The sequence below is a fragment of the Lactuca serriola genome, chromosome 4, assembly GCF_051521515.1.
Source record: "Lactuca serriola cultivar US96UC23 chromosome 4, Lser_US96UC23_V15, whole genome shotgun sequence".
NCBI classification, from domain to species: Eukaryota; Viridiplantae; Streptophyta; class Magnoliopsida; order Asterales; family Asteraceae; genus Lactuca; species Lactuca serriola.
The window spans coordinates 65,274,790-65,293,461 of NC_136411.1; the positions used below are offsets into that span (position 1 = coordinate 65,274,790).

General features: G+C 35.0%; 3 protein-coding genes across 3 annotated transcripts; all 3 read left to right on the forward strand.

Annotated features, from left to right (window-relative positions):
• The first annotated feature begins 666 nt into the window (after window positions 1-666).
• Window positions 667-1,443, forward strand: LOC145100162 (kiwellin-1-like). Its single transcript, XM_079037538.1, has one exon. It carries the CDS (start codon window positions 697-699, stop codon window positions 1,246-1,248), a length of 552 nt encoding a protein of 183 aa, XP_078893664.1. The 5' UTR covers window positions 667-696; the 3' UTR covers window positions 1,249-1,443.
• A 5,970-nt stretch (window positions 1,444-7,413) lies between these two features.
• On the forward strand, window positions 7,414-8,083 carry LOC145100163 (kiwellin-1-like). The gene has a single exon (XM_079037539.1). It carries the CDS (start codon window positions 7,444-7,446, stop codon window positions 7,993-7,995), a length of 552 nt encoding a protein of 183 aa, XP_078893665.1. The 5' UTR covers window positions 7,414-7,443; the 3' UTR covers window positions 7,996-8,083.
• A 6,092-nt stretch (window positions 8,084-14,175) lies between these two features.
• LOC145100164 (kiwellin-1-like) lies at window positions 14,176-14,926 on the forward strand. The gene has a single exon (XM_079037540.1). The coding sequence runs from the start codon at window positions 14,180-14,182 to the stop codon at window positions 14,729-14,731; it is 552 nt and encodes a 183-aa protein (XP_078893666.1). The 5' UTR covers window positions 14,176-14,179; the 3' UTR covers window positions 14,732-14,926.
• Window positions 14,927-18,672: the final 3,746 nt, after the last annotated feature.

Here is an 18,672-nt window from a genome sequence, read left to right on the forward strand (position 1 = left end):
CCGCACCATCTCAACGGCAAGTGTCAACCCGCATCAAAGCCTACGTGCGTGGAACATTAACTGTGGAATACTAGCCAAAGGACTCTTAATGTCAGTATTTCTATATTTGTACCAAATGTATATGTACAGCTTGATATATAGTACATTTTCTTTGATGCAAGAACCAAAGGCCAGGTTAAAACGTAATATGATAAGGTCATGGTTAATTATGTGGAATGATGAGTAATGTTACGTACTAATTAAGCAATATGGAGTATCATATATACTAACATGATTTTACCTGCATGTTTAATATAAAAGACAAATATGCGGCTAGATTGGTAAAATTTTGAAACTATTATTTTTACAGAATCAATGGAAAATATTTTCCCCAAATAAAATAATAGTCGCTGTAATTTTAGATATACTTTATAAATCAACAATGAGACAAAATTACACACAACATGCAGCTAGCATAATGGACAATATTGTAGTATGTCCGTGCACTAAAAATAACTTGGTTTTCTTAAATGGGAAAGTGAATATCCAAAGGATGTTTTATTGGCGTAGAACAACATTCAGTTGAAAAAAAAAATACAACAGAGTTGACTATTATCTTGGCTCTTTGTTAAGCAAAAGGCTATATTAGCACAACCCATTTGCCTTGCTACTCATCCAACAGCATTGTAAACAGTAACTAGCAACATCTAAAAGGCAATGAAGAATTTGGGTTTTTTTCTGTTCTTGGTTCTCCTGGCAACAACTTCATTGGAGATCAATGCTCAGACATGCAAACCAAGTGGTGGTATCCGGGGAAGAAAACCGCCTCCAGGAGAATGCAACCGTGAGAACAACTCGGATTGTTGTGTCCAAGGTAAGTTTTACACCACGTATACATGCTCGCCTCCAGTGACAGGCGATACTAAAGCAACACTGACAATAAACAGTTTCCAAAAGGGAGGTGATGGTGGTGGTCCGTCGGAGTGTGACAACCAATACCACTCTGATGACACACCAGTTGTGGCGCTGTCAACTGGATGGTACAAGGGAGGGGATAGGTGCCACAAGTATATTACCATCAATGGAAATGGGAGGAGTGTAAAGGCAATGGTTGTGGATGAGTGTGACTCTACTATGGGGTGCGATGATGATCATGACTATCAACCCCCTTGCCCTAATAATATTGTTGATGCTTCCAAAGCAGTGTGGAAGGTCTTAGGGGTATCCGAGGATAACTGGGGAGATTTGGATATTACCTGGACAGAGTGATGTTAATCTAGCTCTCCTTTTAAAACATCAAATACTATTTCTGTTTCTGTGTTTTGTGGATATTTTAATCTGTAAAATTATTGATGTAACTATATATACTAATGACTAGAGGTTCACACCAAACTTATCAACACCACTATCCATTCAAACCCATATACAGATATATTACGTTATACACATATTAACATACCTTTAGATGTATATGGATTCAAACAACAACTGATATGACACACAAAGACACACAAAACCCATTCAGTGGTATAATCTTTCATGATAGAATCAATTCCACTACTAAATTTTAGACTACTTTTTCCTACTCATATGAAGCAGCCCTACAAATAGACTTCACCACAAACACAATAAAAAAAAATTATGTATTTTCACATTCTAATTCCCTTTATGCAATCAGACAATACCCTGCACCGTAATCACAGGCAAACCGAACCTTTAACAGACTCTACCTGATTATTATCAAAACAAAACCACAATAGCAGTAAAATTATCACCCATATGAATTCGCAACACCGACAGCTTCTTGATTTGATACCACATCCCAAATCCCAGCACATCTGATAATCATAAACTCATCATCGTCCCTCAACACCATTTTCCGGAAAGAGGTGCTAAACGCCATTTCTCTTTAATCAAAAGCTTGTGAAAGTTGTATTCTAAGGGTTTTAAATCTCGAAAACCGGCATTAACGATTTAAAATTTATGTACGAAAACAGTTAATGCGGTTGTCCCATAGTAATTGATGACGCTACTTTAGTTAGTGAGGGTTTGGTCAGCTAATAGAAAGGCTTTGTAATGGGAATGTTTTACATCCTTTAAAAATGATAACCTTTTGTACGATGATTGTGGGAGCTCATAATCTTGAAAGAATAATTTCATGGCGTGATTTTTCAAGTATGATGTTGTTACGGAACCGTAATGGCCATCAAAAATGGCATGGAAGAAAAATGGAACTGGGAGTGGTCATTTTGACATACGATGCGTTCATCTTAGTTTGCTTTGCGTGAGAATTCCGATGTCTATGTGAAACTTCTCTGTCTCATGTTTCGGTTGAATTTTGTCGTGCGCGCGGGGTGGGGGTTGGGGGTGGTAAGGTTTTCAGACTATCTAGACAAATTACAATGTACTAAAAGCTGAATATGTATGCATTACTTTATATATCACGAGATAGATTCAAATTAAGCAAGATTTACTTTATATATCACGTCTAGTAAGATAAACAAGATAGTAGGTCTGCAACTGAAACAACCAAACTAGCATGAGAAAACTCATTTCAAAGATATTAATCTGTAAAGGTATTGATGTAACTATATATACTAATGACTAGAGGTTCACACCAAACTTATCAGCACCAATCCATTAAAACCCATATATACATATGCTATGTTATACAGATATTAACATGCCAATAGATGTATATGTATTCAAACAACAATGGATAGGACACACAGAGAGACAAAAAAAACATTTAAGTGCTATAATCTTTCATGGTAGAATCGATTACACTACAAAATTATATGCTACTTTTTCCAACTCATATTAAGCAGCCTTACAAATAGACTTTACCACGAACACAATAATAATAAAAAAATATATATATGTAATTTCACATTCTAATTCCCTTTATGCAATCAGACAACACCCCGCACCATAATCACGGGCAACATAACCCGTAAAAGACTCGGCGTGATTATTAGCAGTAAAATTATCACCCATAGGTAATCGCAACACCGACAACTTCATGATTTGATGCCACATGCCAAATCCCAGCACATCCGATAATTATCATAAACTCATCCGATAATCATAAACTCATCATCTTCGTAGAACACCATTTGTCTCGCTTCTTTTTTTCTAAGAAGGGATGATTTTCTAACTGATTGGTAACGTCATATGCCAGCCTCCTACGGCCTGCATGACCGCTAGCTCATAGTTGAGATGCCAATCTTCAGTATACACACCTAATTCTTCCACTCTCTTCTTCTCATCTAAATAACATGGCATATCTTCTTCTGACAATGGAATTGCGATTCCATTCCGACACAACACAGCACTAGATTGACGGAGACAAAACGAAATCCAGCCGACCATGCTTAAGAAGACTCTCAGTCATGGTTTTCCGATAAGCGTATGATTCTCCTTGTAGAATATCACGATTAATTCATGCTTGTCTTACAAAAACAGTATTTCATGTTTTCTTTGTTGTTCTCACAAGAGATTCTCAAGAGAACATCACTAATGATCTATGCTTTTCTAATTAAAGGAATATGTGTTTCCACTTTCTTATTGAGCAAAGAGTGAACGATACTCCTATCTCTTGGAAAGAGGTGCTAAAAGGCCCTTTCTATTTACTCTAAAGCTTTTGAAAGTTGTCTTCTAAGGGTTTAAAATCTCGAAATCCAGCATTAACGATTTACAATGGATGTACGAAAACTAAAACAATTAATGTGGTTGTCCCATAGTAATTGATGATGCTACTTTAGTTAGTGAGGGTTTGGTAAGCTAGCAGAAAGGCTTTGCAATGGGAAGGGTTTACATCCTTTAAAAATGATTAAATTATGTATAATGGTTGTGGGAGCTCAAAATATTGAAAGAATAATTTCAATGCGTGATTTTTTAAGTATGATCTTGTTACCGAGCCGCAATAACCGTCAAAAATGTCATAGAAGGAAAATGGAACTTACAGTGGTCATTTAGACATATGAAGGGATGATTTTCTAACCGATTGGTAACTCCATATGCCAGCCTCCTAGGGCCGGTATGACTGCCTGCGCTCACAGTTGAGACCACAATCTTCAGTATACACACCTAATTGTTCCATTCTCTTCTTTTCATCTAAATAACATGGCATATCTTCTTGCGACAATGGAATTGCGATTCAATCCCGACACAAGACTGCACTAGATTTATGGAGACAAAAACGAAAGCTAGTCGACCATGCTTAAGAAGTCTCTCAGTCATGATTTTCCGGTAAGCGTGTGATTCACGTCGTGGAATATCACGATTGATTATTGCTTGTTTTACAAAAATAGTATTTCATGATTTCTTTGTTGTTCTCACAGGAGATTCTCGGGAGAGCATCACTAATGATCGATGCTTTTTCTAGTTAACGCAATATGTGTTTAAACTTCCTTATTGAGCAAAGAATGAGTGATACTCCTATCTCTTGGAAAGAGGTGCTAAAGGGGCCTTTCTCTTTACTCTAAAGCTTGAGAAAGTTATATTCAAAGGGTTTAAAATCTCAAAACTGACATTAACGATTAAAGTTGATGTACAAGGATGAAAACAGTTAATATGATTGTCCTATAGTAATTGATAATGTTGCTTTAGTTAGTGAGGGTTTGGTCGGCTAGTAGAAAGGCTTTGCAATGGGAAGGTTTTACATCCTTTAAAAATGGTTAAATTATGCATAATGATTATAATCTTAAAAGAATAATTTCATGGCATGATTTTTCAAGTATGATGCTGTTACGGAGCCGCAATGGCCGTCAAAAAGGACATAGAAGGAAAATGGAACTTTGAGTGGTCATTTTGACATATGATGCGTTCATCTTCGTTCGCTTTTCATGAGGGTTCCCATGTCTTTGTGAGACTTCTTGATCTCTTGTTTGGGTTGAATCATTCTCCGTGGGGGGAGTATGGTTTTAAGACGGTGTATACAGCCTACAATGTATAAAAGAGTGAATATGTATGCATTCGTCTACGAGATACATGCAAATCACGCAAGACTGACTTTATATATCATGTCTAGTAGGCTAAACAAGATAGTAGGTATGCAACTGAAACAACCAAACTAACATGTGTAAACTCATTTCAAAGATATCAATTGTGTTTGTAAAAATAACTAACCAAGGGAGATCCCATTATTTCTAAGGTTTCACAGTGTTGAGGCTCAATTAAACAAAATTATCTAACATTCAACTGGAATGTATCAAATGCTCTCCACAACAAGCCTTCCATCATGAAACCATAAAGATTAAAATACATCTTTTAACAATTATACATATGATCTCTATAACCTAACTTAATTGTTCTATCGTCTAATTATATAAACATTCAATCCAATTTAAAATAGAAAACTTGTTTGCCTATTTTTAATGAATTACCCTTAAGTTCATTTTGTTTTATAGAAAATAACACAGAAGTGTTCTTCACCCTCAAACAGCAGCCTACAACTTAAATCCAGTAAAAACTACTACTAAAATACTCATACAAAGAGAGAAGAGCCACGACCATATTCAGTCAAATATAGTTTATTCTTATGAATTAATCAAAAATAAAAACGGAACTTGACGTATTGTAGGGTATTAACAAAATTCACACATGGATAGTTGGGAATTGATAATGAAATTTAAACATAATCAGTTTAACGAAATTTGAATAAATCGAGAATCACACCGGAACATAAACTCCTGAAAAGTATTCCTAAATTTCAGACAAGATAGTTGGAATATTAATTTTGAAATTTGAAAAAAAAAAACATGGCTTTCATGTCAGAATTTTATGATTCAATTTAGGGGTCTGTATCATATTAAACAAAATTTAAATAAGTTAGAATTTATTGTAGGAGTGTAGATCAGCGAAAGTATGTCTATATAAGTTAACGCTTTCGAGTGTACCATGCGTATATAGTTAATGGTCTCATTGTGTATTAAATAACCATGCCAAATAAACATGTATTCAAATTTTAGTAGATTATATTAATTGGTTTGGTCAAAATTTCTATTTTTGTAATCTATTCATATCTATTATGTTTTTTATCCTTTGCACCTGGACTATCTTTTTGATATTCTATTATACCACTATACGTTCCTACCCGACATTAAAATAGTATATTGTCCTTAACAGATTATTTTGTATTTTTCTAATTCTTATTATCTTTTATTTTATTATGAGATTCACTACCAACCCTACTCCCACTATGGCACCCACAACAATTCGTTGGCGACAATTTTGTTCTTCACCCCGACACAATTCTTCCATATATCCAATGTCGTTCTAAAACAAATTAAAATAATTTATTTGTGTCTCACTCATCACCAACTTATCTTTATTTTTCGAATATAATTATTTTATTTAGCAATTGTCATTTTAAAAGATTAACATAATTTGAATTAATAATGTGGTTGGTTGTATTTTTGTTATAAAATATTTTATTAAGCTTATATAACCAAAAATTGTAAATAGATATATTGAAAGCTAATAACTCATAGGATATTTTTGACAATCCATATAAATCTAAAAAAGGGAACTTACTATGGGATACATTTTTAGTTCAAAAAATGGTGTACCGTAAGGTGAAATAGTATTAGGATAATTATATACACTGTTTTTATGTATTAAGTTAGTGTCGGCCCGTGATATTTAAAGACACTCAGATCTATAAATTTGCTAGAACAAACGTAGATGATAGAGATAGAAAATATAATTACAAGATAACTAACAAGTTGGAATCAAATTTTCAAATATTGAAAACTGAATAGTAAACCGCACCATCTCAACGGCAAGTGTCAACCCGCATCAAAGTCTACGTGCGTGGAACATTAACTGTGGAATACTAGCCAAAGGACTCTTAATGTCAGTATTTCTATATTTGTACCAAATGTATATGTACAGCTTGATATATAGTACATTTTCTTTGATGCAAGAACCAAAGGCCAGGTTAAAACGTAATATGATAAGGTCATGGTTAATTATGTGGAATGATGAGTAATGTTACGTACTAATTAAGCAATATGGAGTATCATATATACTAACATGATTTTACCTGCATGTTTAATATAAAAGACAAATATGCGGCTAGATTGGTAAAATTTTGAAACTATTATTTTTACAGAATCAATGGAAAATATTTTCCCCAAATAAAATAATAGTCGCTGTAATTTTAGATATACTTTATAAATCAACAATGAGACAAAATTACACACAACATGCAGCTAGCATAATGGACAATATTGTAGTATGTCCGTGCACTAAAAATAACTTGGTTTTCTTAAATGGGAAAGTGAATATCCAAAGGATGTTTTATTGGCGTAGAACAACATTCAGTTGAAAAAAAAAATACAACAGAGTTGACTATTATCTTGGCTCTTTGTTAAGCAAAAGGCTATATTAGCACAACCCATTTGCCTTGCTACTCATCCAACAGCATTGTAAACAGTAACTAGCAACATCTAAAAGGCAATGAAGAATTTGGGTTTTTTTCTGTTCTTGGTTCTCCTGGCAACAACTTCATTGGAGATCAATGCTCAGACATGCAAACCAAGTGGTGGTATCCGGGGAAGAAAACCGCCTCCAGGAGAATGCAACCGTGAGAACAACTCGGATTGTTGTGTCCAAGGTAAGTTTTACACCACGTATACATGCTCGCCTCCAGTGACAGGCGATACTAAAGCAACACTGACAATAAACAGTTTCCAAAAGGGAGGTGATGGTGGTGGTCCGTCGGAGTGTGACAACCAATACCACTCTGATGACACACCAGTTGTGGCGCTGTCAACTGGATGGTACAAGGGAGGGGATAGGTGCCACAAGTATATTACCATCAATGGAAATGGGAGGAGTGTAAAGGCAATGGTTGTGGATGAGTGTGACTCTACTATGGGGTGCGATGATGATCATGACTATCAACCCCCTTGCCCTAATAATATTGTTGATGCTTCCAAAGCAGTGTGGAAGGCCTTAGGGGTATCCGAGGATAACTGGGGAGATTTGGATATTACCTGGACAGAGTGATGTTAATCTAGCTCTCCTTTTAAAACATCAAATACTATTTCTGTTTCTGTGTTTTGTGGATATTTTAATCTGTAAAATTATTGATGTAACTATATATACTAATGACTAGAGGTTCACACCAAACTTATCAACACCACTATCCATTCAAACCCATATACAGATATATTACGTTATACACATATTAACATACCTTTAGATGTATATGGATTCAAACAACAACTGATATGACACACAAAGACACACAAAACCCATTCAGTATGATAGAATCAATTCCACTACTAAATTTTAGACTACTTTTTCCTACTCATATGAAGCAGCCCTACAAATAGACTTCACCACAAACACAATAAAAAAAAAATTATGTATTTACACATTCTAATTCCCTTTATGCAATCAGACAATACCCTGCACCGTAATCACAGGCAAACCGAACCTTTAACAGACTCTACCTGATTATTATCAAAACAAAACCACAATAGCAGTAAAATTATCACCCATATGAATTCGCAACACCGACAGCTTCTTGATTTGATACCACATCCCAAATCCCAGCACATCTGATAATCATAAACTCATCATCGTCGCTCAACACCATTTTCCGGAAAGAGGTGCTAAACGCCATTTCTCTTTAATCAAAAGCTTGTGAAAGTTGTATTCTAAGGGTTTTAAATCTCGAAAACCGGCATTAACGATTTAAAATTTATGTACGAAAACAGTTAATGCGGTTGTCCCATAGTAATTGATGACGCTACTTTAGTTAGTGAGGGTTTGGTCAGCTAATAGAAAGGCTTTGTAATGGGAATGTTTTACATCCTTTAAAAATGATAACCTTTTGTACGATGATTGTGGGAGCTCATAATCTTGAAAGAATAATTTCATGGCGTGATTTTTCAAGTATGATGTTGTTACGGAACCGTAATGGCCATCAAAAATGGCATGGAAGAAAAATGGAACTGGGAGTGGTCATTTTGACATACGATGCGTTCATCTTAGTTTGCTTTGCGTGAGAATTCCGATGTCTATGTGAAACTTCTCTGTCTCATGTTTCGGTTGAATTTTGTCGTGCGCGCGGGGTGGGGGTTGGGGGTGGTAAGGTTTTCAGACTATCTAGACAAATTACAATGTACTAAAAGCTGAATATGTATGCATTACTTTATATATCACGAGATAGATTCAAATTAAGCAAGATTTACTTTATATATCACGTCTAGTAAGATAAACAAGATAGTAGGTCTGCAACTGAAACAACCAAACTAGCATGAGAAAACTCATTTCAAAGATATTAATCTGTAAAGGTATTGATGTAACTATATATACTAATGACTAGAGGTTCACACCAAACTTATCAGCACCAATCCATTAAAACCCATATATACATATGCTATGTTATACAGATATTAACATGCCAATAGATGTATATGTATTCAAACAACAATGGATAGGACACACAGAGAGACAAAAAAAACATTTAAGTGCTATAATCTTTCATGGTAGAATCGATTCCACTACAAAATTATATGCTACTTTTTCCAACTCATATTAAGCAGCCTTACAAATAGACTTTACCACGAACACAATAATAATAAAAATATATATATATGTAATTTCACATTCTAATTCCCTTTATGCAATCAGACAACACCCCGCACCATAATCACGGGCAACATAACCCGTAAAAGACTCGGCGTGATTATTAGCAGTAAAATTATCACCCATAGGTAATCGCAACACCGACAACTTCATGATTTGATGCCACATGCCAAATCCCAGCACATCCGATAATTATCATAAACTCATCCGATAATCATAAACTCATCATCTTCGTAGAACACCATTTGTCTCGCTTCTTTTTTTCTAAGAAGGGATGATTTTCTAACTGATTGGTAACTTCATATGCCAGCCTCCTACGGCCTGCATGACCGCTAGCTCATAGTTGAGATGCCCATCTTCAGTATACACACCTAATTCTTCCACTCTCTTCTTCTCATCTAAATAACATGGCATATCTTCTTCTGACAATGGAATTGCGATTCCATTCCGACACAACACAGCACTAGATTGACGGAGACAAAACGAAATCCAGCCGACCATGCTTAAGAAGACTCTCAGTCATGGTTTTCCGATAAGCGTATGATTCTCCTTGTAGAATATCACGATTAATTCATGCTTGTCTTACAAAAACAGTATTTCATGTTTTCTTTGTTGTTCTCACAAGAGATTCTCAAGAGAACATCACTAATGATCTATGCTTTTCTAATTAAAGGAATATGTGTTTCCACTTTCTTATTGAGCAAAGAGTGAACGATACTCCTATCTCTTGGAAAGAGGTGCTAAAAGGCCCTTTCTATTTACTCTAAAGCTTTTGAAAGTTGTCTTCTAAGGGTTTAAAATCTCGAAATCCAGCATTAACGATTTACAATGGATGTACGAAAATTAAAACAATTAATGTGGTTGTCCCATAGTAATTGATGATGCTACTTTAGTTAGTGAGGGTTTGGTAGGCTAGCAGAAAGGCTTTGCAATGGGAAGGGTTTACATCCTTTAAAAATGATTAAATTATGTATAATGGTTGTGGGAGCTCAAAATATTGAAAGAATAATTTCAATGCGTGATTTTTTAAGTATGATCTTGTTACCGAGCCGCAATGACCGTCAAAAATGGGATAGAAGGAAAATGGAACTTACAGTGGTCATTTTGACATATGAAGGGATGATTTTCTAACCGATTGGTAACTCCATATGCCAGCCTCCTAGGGCCGGTATGACTGCATGCGCTCACAGTTGAGACCACAATCTTCAGTATACACACCTAATTGTTCCACTCTCTTCTTTTCATCTTAATAACATGGCATATCTTCTTGTGACAATGGAATTGCGATTCAATCCCGACACAAGACTGCACTAGATTTATGTAGACAAAAACGAAAGCTAGTCGACCATGCTTAAGAAGTCTCTCAGTCATGATTTTCCGGTAAGAGTGTGATTCACGTCGTGGAATATCACGATTGATTATTGCTTGTGTTACAAAAATAGTATTTCATGATTTCTTTGTTGTTCTCACAGGAGATTCTCGGGAGAGCATCACTAATGATCGATGCTTTTTCTAGTTAACGCAATATGTGTTTAAACTTCCTTATTGAGCAAAGAATGAGTGATACTCCTATCTCTTGGAAAGAGGTGCTAAAGGGGCCTTTCTCTTTACTCTAAAGCTTGAGAAAGTTATATTCAAAGGGTTTAAAATCTCAAAACTGACATTAACGATTTACAGTTGATGTACAAGGATGAAAACAGTTAATATGATTGTCCTATAGTAATTGATAATGTTGCTTTAGTTAGTGAGGGTTTGGTCGGCTAGTAGAAAGGCTTTGCAATGGGAAGGTTTTACATCCTTTAAAAATGGTTAAATTATGCATAATGATTATAATCTTAAAAGAATAATTTCATGGCATGATTTTTCAAGTATGATGCTGTTACGGAGCCGCAATGGCCGTCAAAAAGGACATAGAAGGAAAATGGAACTTTGAGTGGTCATTTTGACATATGATGCGTTCATCTTCGTTCGCTTTTCATGAGGGTTCCCATGTCTTTGTGAGACTTCTTGATCTCTTGTTTGGGTTGAATCATTCTCCGTGGGGGGAGTATGGTTTTAAGACGGTGTATACAGCCTACAATGTATAAAAGAGTGAATATGTATGCATTCGTCTACGAGATACATGCAAATCACGCAAGACTGACTTTATATATCATGTCTAGTAGGCTAAACAAGATAGTAGGTATGCAACTGAAACAACCAAACTAACATGTGTAAACTCATTTCAAAGATATCAATTGTGTTTGTAAAAATAACTAACCAAGGGAGATCCCATTATTTCTAAGGTTTCACAGTGTTGAGGCTCAATTAAACAAAATTATCTAACATTCAACTGGAATGTATCAAATGCTCTCCACAACAAGCCTTCCATCATGAAACCATAAAGATTAAAATACATCTTTTAACAATTATACATATGATCTCTATAACCTAACTTAATTGTTCTATCGTCTAATTATATAAACATTCAATCCAATTTAAAATAGAAAACTTGTTTGCCTATTTTTAATGAATTACCCTTAAGTTCATTTTGTTTTATAGAAAATAACACAGAAGTGTTCTTCACCCTCAAACAGCAGCCTACAACTTAAATCCAGTAAAAACTACTACTAAAATACTCATACAAAGAGAGAAGAGCCACGACCATATTCAGTCAAATATAGTTTATTCTTATGAATTAATCAAAAATAAAAACGGAACTTGACGTATTGTAGGGTATTAACAAAATTCACACATGGATAGTTGGGAATTGATAATGAAATTTAAACATAATCAGTTTAACGAAATTTGAATAAATCGAGAATCACACCGGAACATAAACTCCTGAAAAGTATTCCTAAATTTCAGACAAGATAGTTGGAATATTAATTTTGAAATTTGAAAAAAAAAACATGGCTTTCATGTCAGAATTTTATGATTCAATTTAGGGGTCTGTATCATATTAAACAAAATTTAAATAAGTTAGAATTTATTGTAGGAGTGTAGATCAGCGAAAGTATGTCTATATAAGTTAACGCTTTCGAGTGTACCATGCGTATATAGTTAATGGTCTCATGTGTGTATTAAATAACCATGCCAAATAAACATGTATTCAAATTTTAGTAGATTATATTAATTGGTTTGGTCAAAATTTCTATTTTTGTAATCTATTCATATCTATTATGTTTTTTATCCTTTGCACCTGGACTATCTTTTTGATATTCTATTATACCACTATACGTTCCCACCCGACATTAAAATAGTATATTGTCCTTAACAGATTATTTTGTATTTTTCTAATTCTTATTATCTTTTATTTTATTATGAGATTCACTACCAACACTACTCCTACCATGGCACCCACAACAATTCGTTGGCGACAATTTTGTTCTTCACCCCGACACAATTCTTCCATATATCCAATGTCGTTCTAAAACAAATTAATATAATTTATTTGTGTCTCACTCATCACCAACTTATCTTTATTTTTCGAATATAATTATTTTATTTAGCAATTGTCATTTTAAAAGATTAACATAATTTGAATTAATAATGTGGTTGGTTATATTTTTGTTATAAAATATTTTATTAAGCTTATATAACCAAAAATTGTAAATAGATATATTGAAAGCTAATAACTCATAGGATATTTTTGACAATCCATATAAATCTAAAAAAGGGAACTTACTATGGGATACATTTTTAGTTCAAAAAATGGTGTACCGTAAGGTGAAATAGTATTAGGATAATTATATACACTGTTTTTATGTATTAAGTTAGTGTCGGCCCGTGATATTTAAAGACACTCAGATCTATAAATTTGCTAGAACAAACGTAGATGATAGAGATAGAAAATATAATTACAAGATAACTAACAAGTTGGAATCAAATTTTCAAATATTGAAAACTGAATAGTAAACCGCACCATCTCAACGGCAAGTGTCAACCCGCATCAAAGCCTACGTGCGTGGAACATTAACTGTGGAATACTAGCCAAAGGACTCTTAATGTCAGTATTTCTATATTTGTACCAAATGTATATGTACAGCTTGATATATAGTACATTTTCTTTGATGCAAGAACCAAAGGCCAGGTTAAAACGTAATATGATAAGGTCATGGTTAATTATGTGGAATGATGAGTAATGTTACGTACTAATTAAGCAATATGGAGTATCATATATACTAACATGATTTTACCTGCATGTTTAATATAAAAGACAAATATGCGGCTAGATTGGTAAAATTTTGAAACTATTATTTTTACAGAATCAATGGAAAATATTTTCCGCAAATAAAATAATAGTCGCTGTAATTTTAGATATACTTTATAAATCAACAATGAGACAAAATTACACACAACATGCAGCTAGCATAATGGACAATATTGTAGTATGTCCGTGCACTAAAAATAACTTGGTTTTCTTAAATGGGAAAGTGAATATCCAAAGGATGTTTTATTGGCGTAGAACAACATTCAGTTGAAAAAAAAAATACAACAGAGTTGACTATTATCTTGGCTCTTTGTTAAGCAAAAGGCTATATTAGCACAACCCATTTGCCTTGCTACTCATCCAACAGCATTGTAAACAGTAACTAGCAACATTTAAAAGGCAATGAAGAATTTGGGTTTTTTTCTGTTCTTGGTTCTCCTGGCAACAACTTCATTGGAGATCAATGCTCAGACATGCAAACCAAGTGGTGGTATCCGGGGAAGAAAACCGCCTCCAGGAGAATGCAACCGTGAGAACAACTCGGATTGTTGTGTCCAAGGTAAGTTTTACACCACGTATACATGCTCGCCTCCAGTGACAGGCGATACTAAAGCAACACTGACAATAAACAGTTTCCAAAAGGGAGGTGATGGTGGTGGTCCGTCGGAGTGTGACAACCAATACCACTCTGATGACACACCAGTTGTGGCGCTGTCAACTGGATGGTACAAGGGAGGGGATAGGTGCCACAAGTATATTACCATCAATGGAAATGGGAGGAGTGTAAAGGCAATGGTTGTGGATGAGTGTGACTCTACTATGGGGTGCGATGATGATCATGACTATCAACCCCCTTGCCCTAATAATATTGTTGATGCTTCCAAAGCAGTGTGGAAGGCCTTAGGGGTATCCGAGGATAACTGGGGAGATTTGGATATTACCTGGACAGAGTGATGTTAATCTAGCTCTCCTTTTAAAACATCAAATACTATTTCTGTTTCTGTGTTTTGTGGATATTTTAATCTGTAAAATTATTGATGTAACTATATATACTAATGACTAGAGGTTCACACCAAACTTATCAACACCACTATCCATTCAAACCCATATACAGATATATTACGTTATACACATATTAACATACCTTTAGATGTATATGGATTCAAACAACAACTGATATGACACACAAAGACACACAAAACCCATTCAGTGGTATAATCTTTCATGATAGAATCAATTCCACTACTAAATTTTAGACTACTTTTTCCTACTCATATGAAGCAGCCCTACAAATAGACTTCACCACAAACACAATAAAAAAAAAATTATGTATTTTCACATTCTAATTCCCTTTATGCAATCAGACAATACCCTGCACCGTAATCACAGGCAAACCGAACCTTTAACAGACTCTACCTGATTATTATCAAAACAAAACCACAATAGCAGTAAAATTATCACCCATATGAATTCGCAACACCGACAGCTTCTTGATTTCATACCACATCCCAAATCCCAGCACATCTGATAATCATAAACTCATCATCGTCGCTCAACACCATTTTCCGGAAAGAGGTGCTAAACGCCATTTCTCTTTAATCAAAAGCTTGTGAAAGTTGTATTCTAAGGGTTTTAAATCTCGAAAACCGGCATTAACGATTTAAAATTTATGTACGAAAACAGTTAATGCGGTTGTCCCATAGTAATTGATGACGCTACTTTAGTTAGTGAGGGTTTGGTCAGCTAATAGAAAGGCTTTGTAATGGGAATGTTTTACATCCTTTAAAAATGATAACCTTTTGTACGATGATTGTGGGAGCTCATAATCTTGAAAGAATAATTTCATGGCGTGATTTTTCAAGTATGATGTTGTTACGGAACCGTAATGGCCATCAAAAATGGCATGGAAGAAAAATGGAACTGGGAGTGGTCATTTTGACATACGATGCGTTCATCTTAGTTTGCTTTGCGTGAGAATTCCGATGTCTATGTCAAACTTCTCTGTCTCATGTTTCGGTTGAATTTTGTCGTGCGCGCGGGGTGGGGGTTGGGGGTGGTAAGGTTTTCAGACTATCTAGACAAATTACAATGTACTAAAAGCTGAATATGTATGCATTACTTTATATATCACGAGATAGATTCAAATTAAGCAAGATTTACTTTATATATCACGTCTAGTAAGATAAACAAGATAGTAGGTCTGCAACTGAAACAACCAAACTAGCATGAGAAAACTCATTTCAAAGATATTAATCTGTAAAGGTATTGATGTAACTATATATACTAATGACTAGAGGTTCACACCAAACTTATCAGCACCAATCCATTAAAACCCATATATACATATGCTATGTTATACAGATATTAACATGCCAATAGATGTATATGTATTCAAACAACAATGGATAGGACACACAGAGAGACAAAAAAAAACATTTAGGTGCTATAATCTTTCATGGTAGAATCGATTCCACTACAAAATTATACGCTACTTTTTCCAACTCATATGAAGCAGCCTTACAAATAGACTTTACCACGAACACAATAATAATAAAAAAATATATATATGTAATTTCACATTCTAATTCCCTTTATGCAATCAGACAACACCCTTTATGCAATCAGACAACACCCCACACCATAATCACGGGCAACATAACCCGTAAAAGACTCGGCGTGATTATTAGCAGTAAAATTATCACCCATAGGTAATCGCAACACCGACAACTTCTTGATTTGATGCCACATGCCAAATCCCAGCACATCCGATAATTATCATAAACTCATCCGATAATCATAAACTCATCATCTTCGTAGAACACCATTTGTCTCGCTTCTTTTTTTCTAAGAAGGGATGATTTTCTAACTGATTGGTAACTTCATATGCCAGCCTCCTACGGCCTGCATGACCGCTAGCTCATAGTTGAGATGCCCATCTTCAGTATACACACCTAATTCTTCCACTCTCTTCTTCTCATCTAAATAACATGGCATATCTTCTTCTGACAATGGAATTGCGATTCCATTCCGACACAACACAGCACTAGATTGACGGAGACAAAACGAAATCCAGCCGACCATGCTTAAGAAGACTCTCAGTCATGGTTTTCCGATAAGCGTATGATTCTCCTTGTAGAATATCACGATTAATTCATGCTTGTCTGACAAAAACAATATTTCATGTTTTCTTTGTTGTTCTCACAAGAGATTCTCAAGAGAACATCACTAATGATCTATGCTTTTCTAATTAAAGGAATATGTGTTTCCACTTTCTTATTGAGCAAAGAGTGAACGATACTCCTATCTCTTGGAAAGAGGTGCTAAAAGGCCCTTTCTATTTACTCTAAAGCTTTTGAAACTTGTCTTCTAAGGATTTAAAATCTCGAAATCCAGCATTAACGATTTACAATGGATGTACGAAAATTAAAACAATTAATGTGGTTGTCCCATAGTAATTGATGATGCTACTTTAGTTAGTGAGGGTTTGGTAAGCTAGCAGAAAGGCTTTGCAATGGGAAGGGTTTACATCCTTTAAAAATGATTAAATTATGTATAATGGTTGTGGGAGCTCAAAATATTGAAAGAATAATTTCAATGCGTGATTTTTTAAGTATGATCTTGTTACCGAGCCGCAATGACCGTCAAAAATGGCATAGAAGGAAAATGGAACTTACAGTGGTCATTTTGACATATGAAGGGATGATTTTCTAACCGATTGGTAACTCCATATGCCAGCCTCCTAGGGCCGGTATGACTGCATGCGCTCACAGTTGAGACCACAATCTTCAGTATACACACCTAATTGTTCCACTCTCTTCTTTTCATCTAAATAACATGGCATATCTTCTTGTGACAATGGAATTGCGATTCAATCCCGGCACAAGACTGCACTAGATTTATGGAGACAAAAACGAAAGCTAGTCGACCATGCTTAAGAAGTCTCTCAGTCATGATTTTCCGGTAAGAGTGTGATTCACGTCGTGGAATATCACGATTGATTATTGCTTGTTTTACAAAAATAGTATTTCATGATTTCTTTGTTGCTCTCATAGGAGATTCTCGGGAGAGCATCACTAATGATCGATGCTTTTCTAATTAAAGCAATATGTGTTTAAACTTCCTTATTGAGCAAAGAATGAGTGATACTCCTATCTCTTGGAAAGAGGTGCTAAAGGGGCCTTTCTCCTATCTCATGTTTGCAGCGGGGGATTAGTCGGTGCGCGTAAGCTGGCCCGGAAACCCTCGTTAGGGAAGTTCCCTTTCCAAAAAAAAAAACTTGAGAAAGTTATATTCAAAGGGTTTAAAATCTCAAAACTGACATTAACGATTTACAGTTGATGTACAAGGATGAAAACAGTTAATATGATTGTCCTATAGTAATTGATAATGTTGCTTTAGTTAGTGAGGGTTTGGTCGGCCATTAGAAAGGCTTTGCAATGGGAAGGTTTTACATCCTTTAAAAATGGTTAAATTATGCATAATGATTATAATCTTGAAAGAATAATTTCATGGCATGATTTTTCAAGTATGATGCTGTTACGGAGCCGCAATGGCCGTCAAAAAGGACATAGAAGGAAAATGGAACTTTGAGTGGTCATTTTGACATATGATGCGTTCATCTTAGTTCGCTTTTCATGAGGGTTCCCATGTCTTTGTGAGACTTCTTGATCTCTTGTTTGGGTTGAATCATTCTCCGTGGGGGGAGTATGGTTTTGAGATGGTGTATACAGCCTACAATGTATAAAAGAGTGAATATGTATGCATTCGTCTACGAGATACATGCAAATCACGCAAGACTGACTCTATATATCATGTCTAGTAGGCTAAACAAGATAGTAGGTATGCAACTGAAACAACCAAACTAACATGTGTAAACTCATTTCAAAGATATCAAT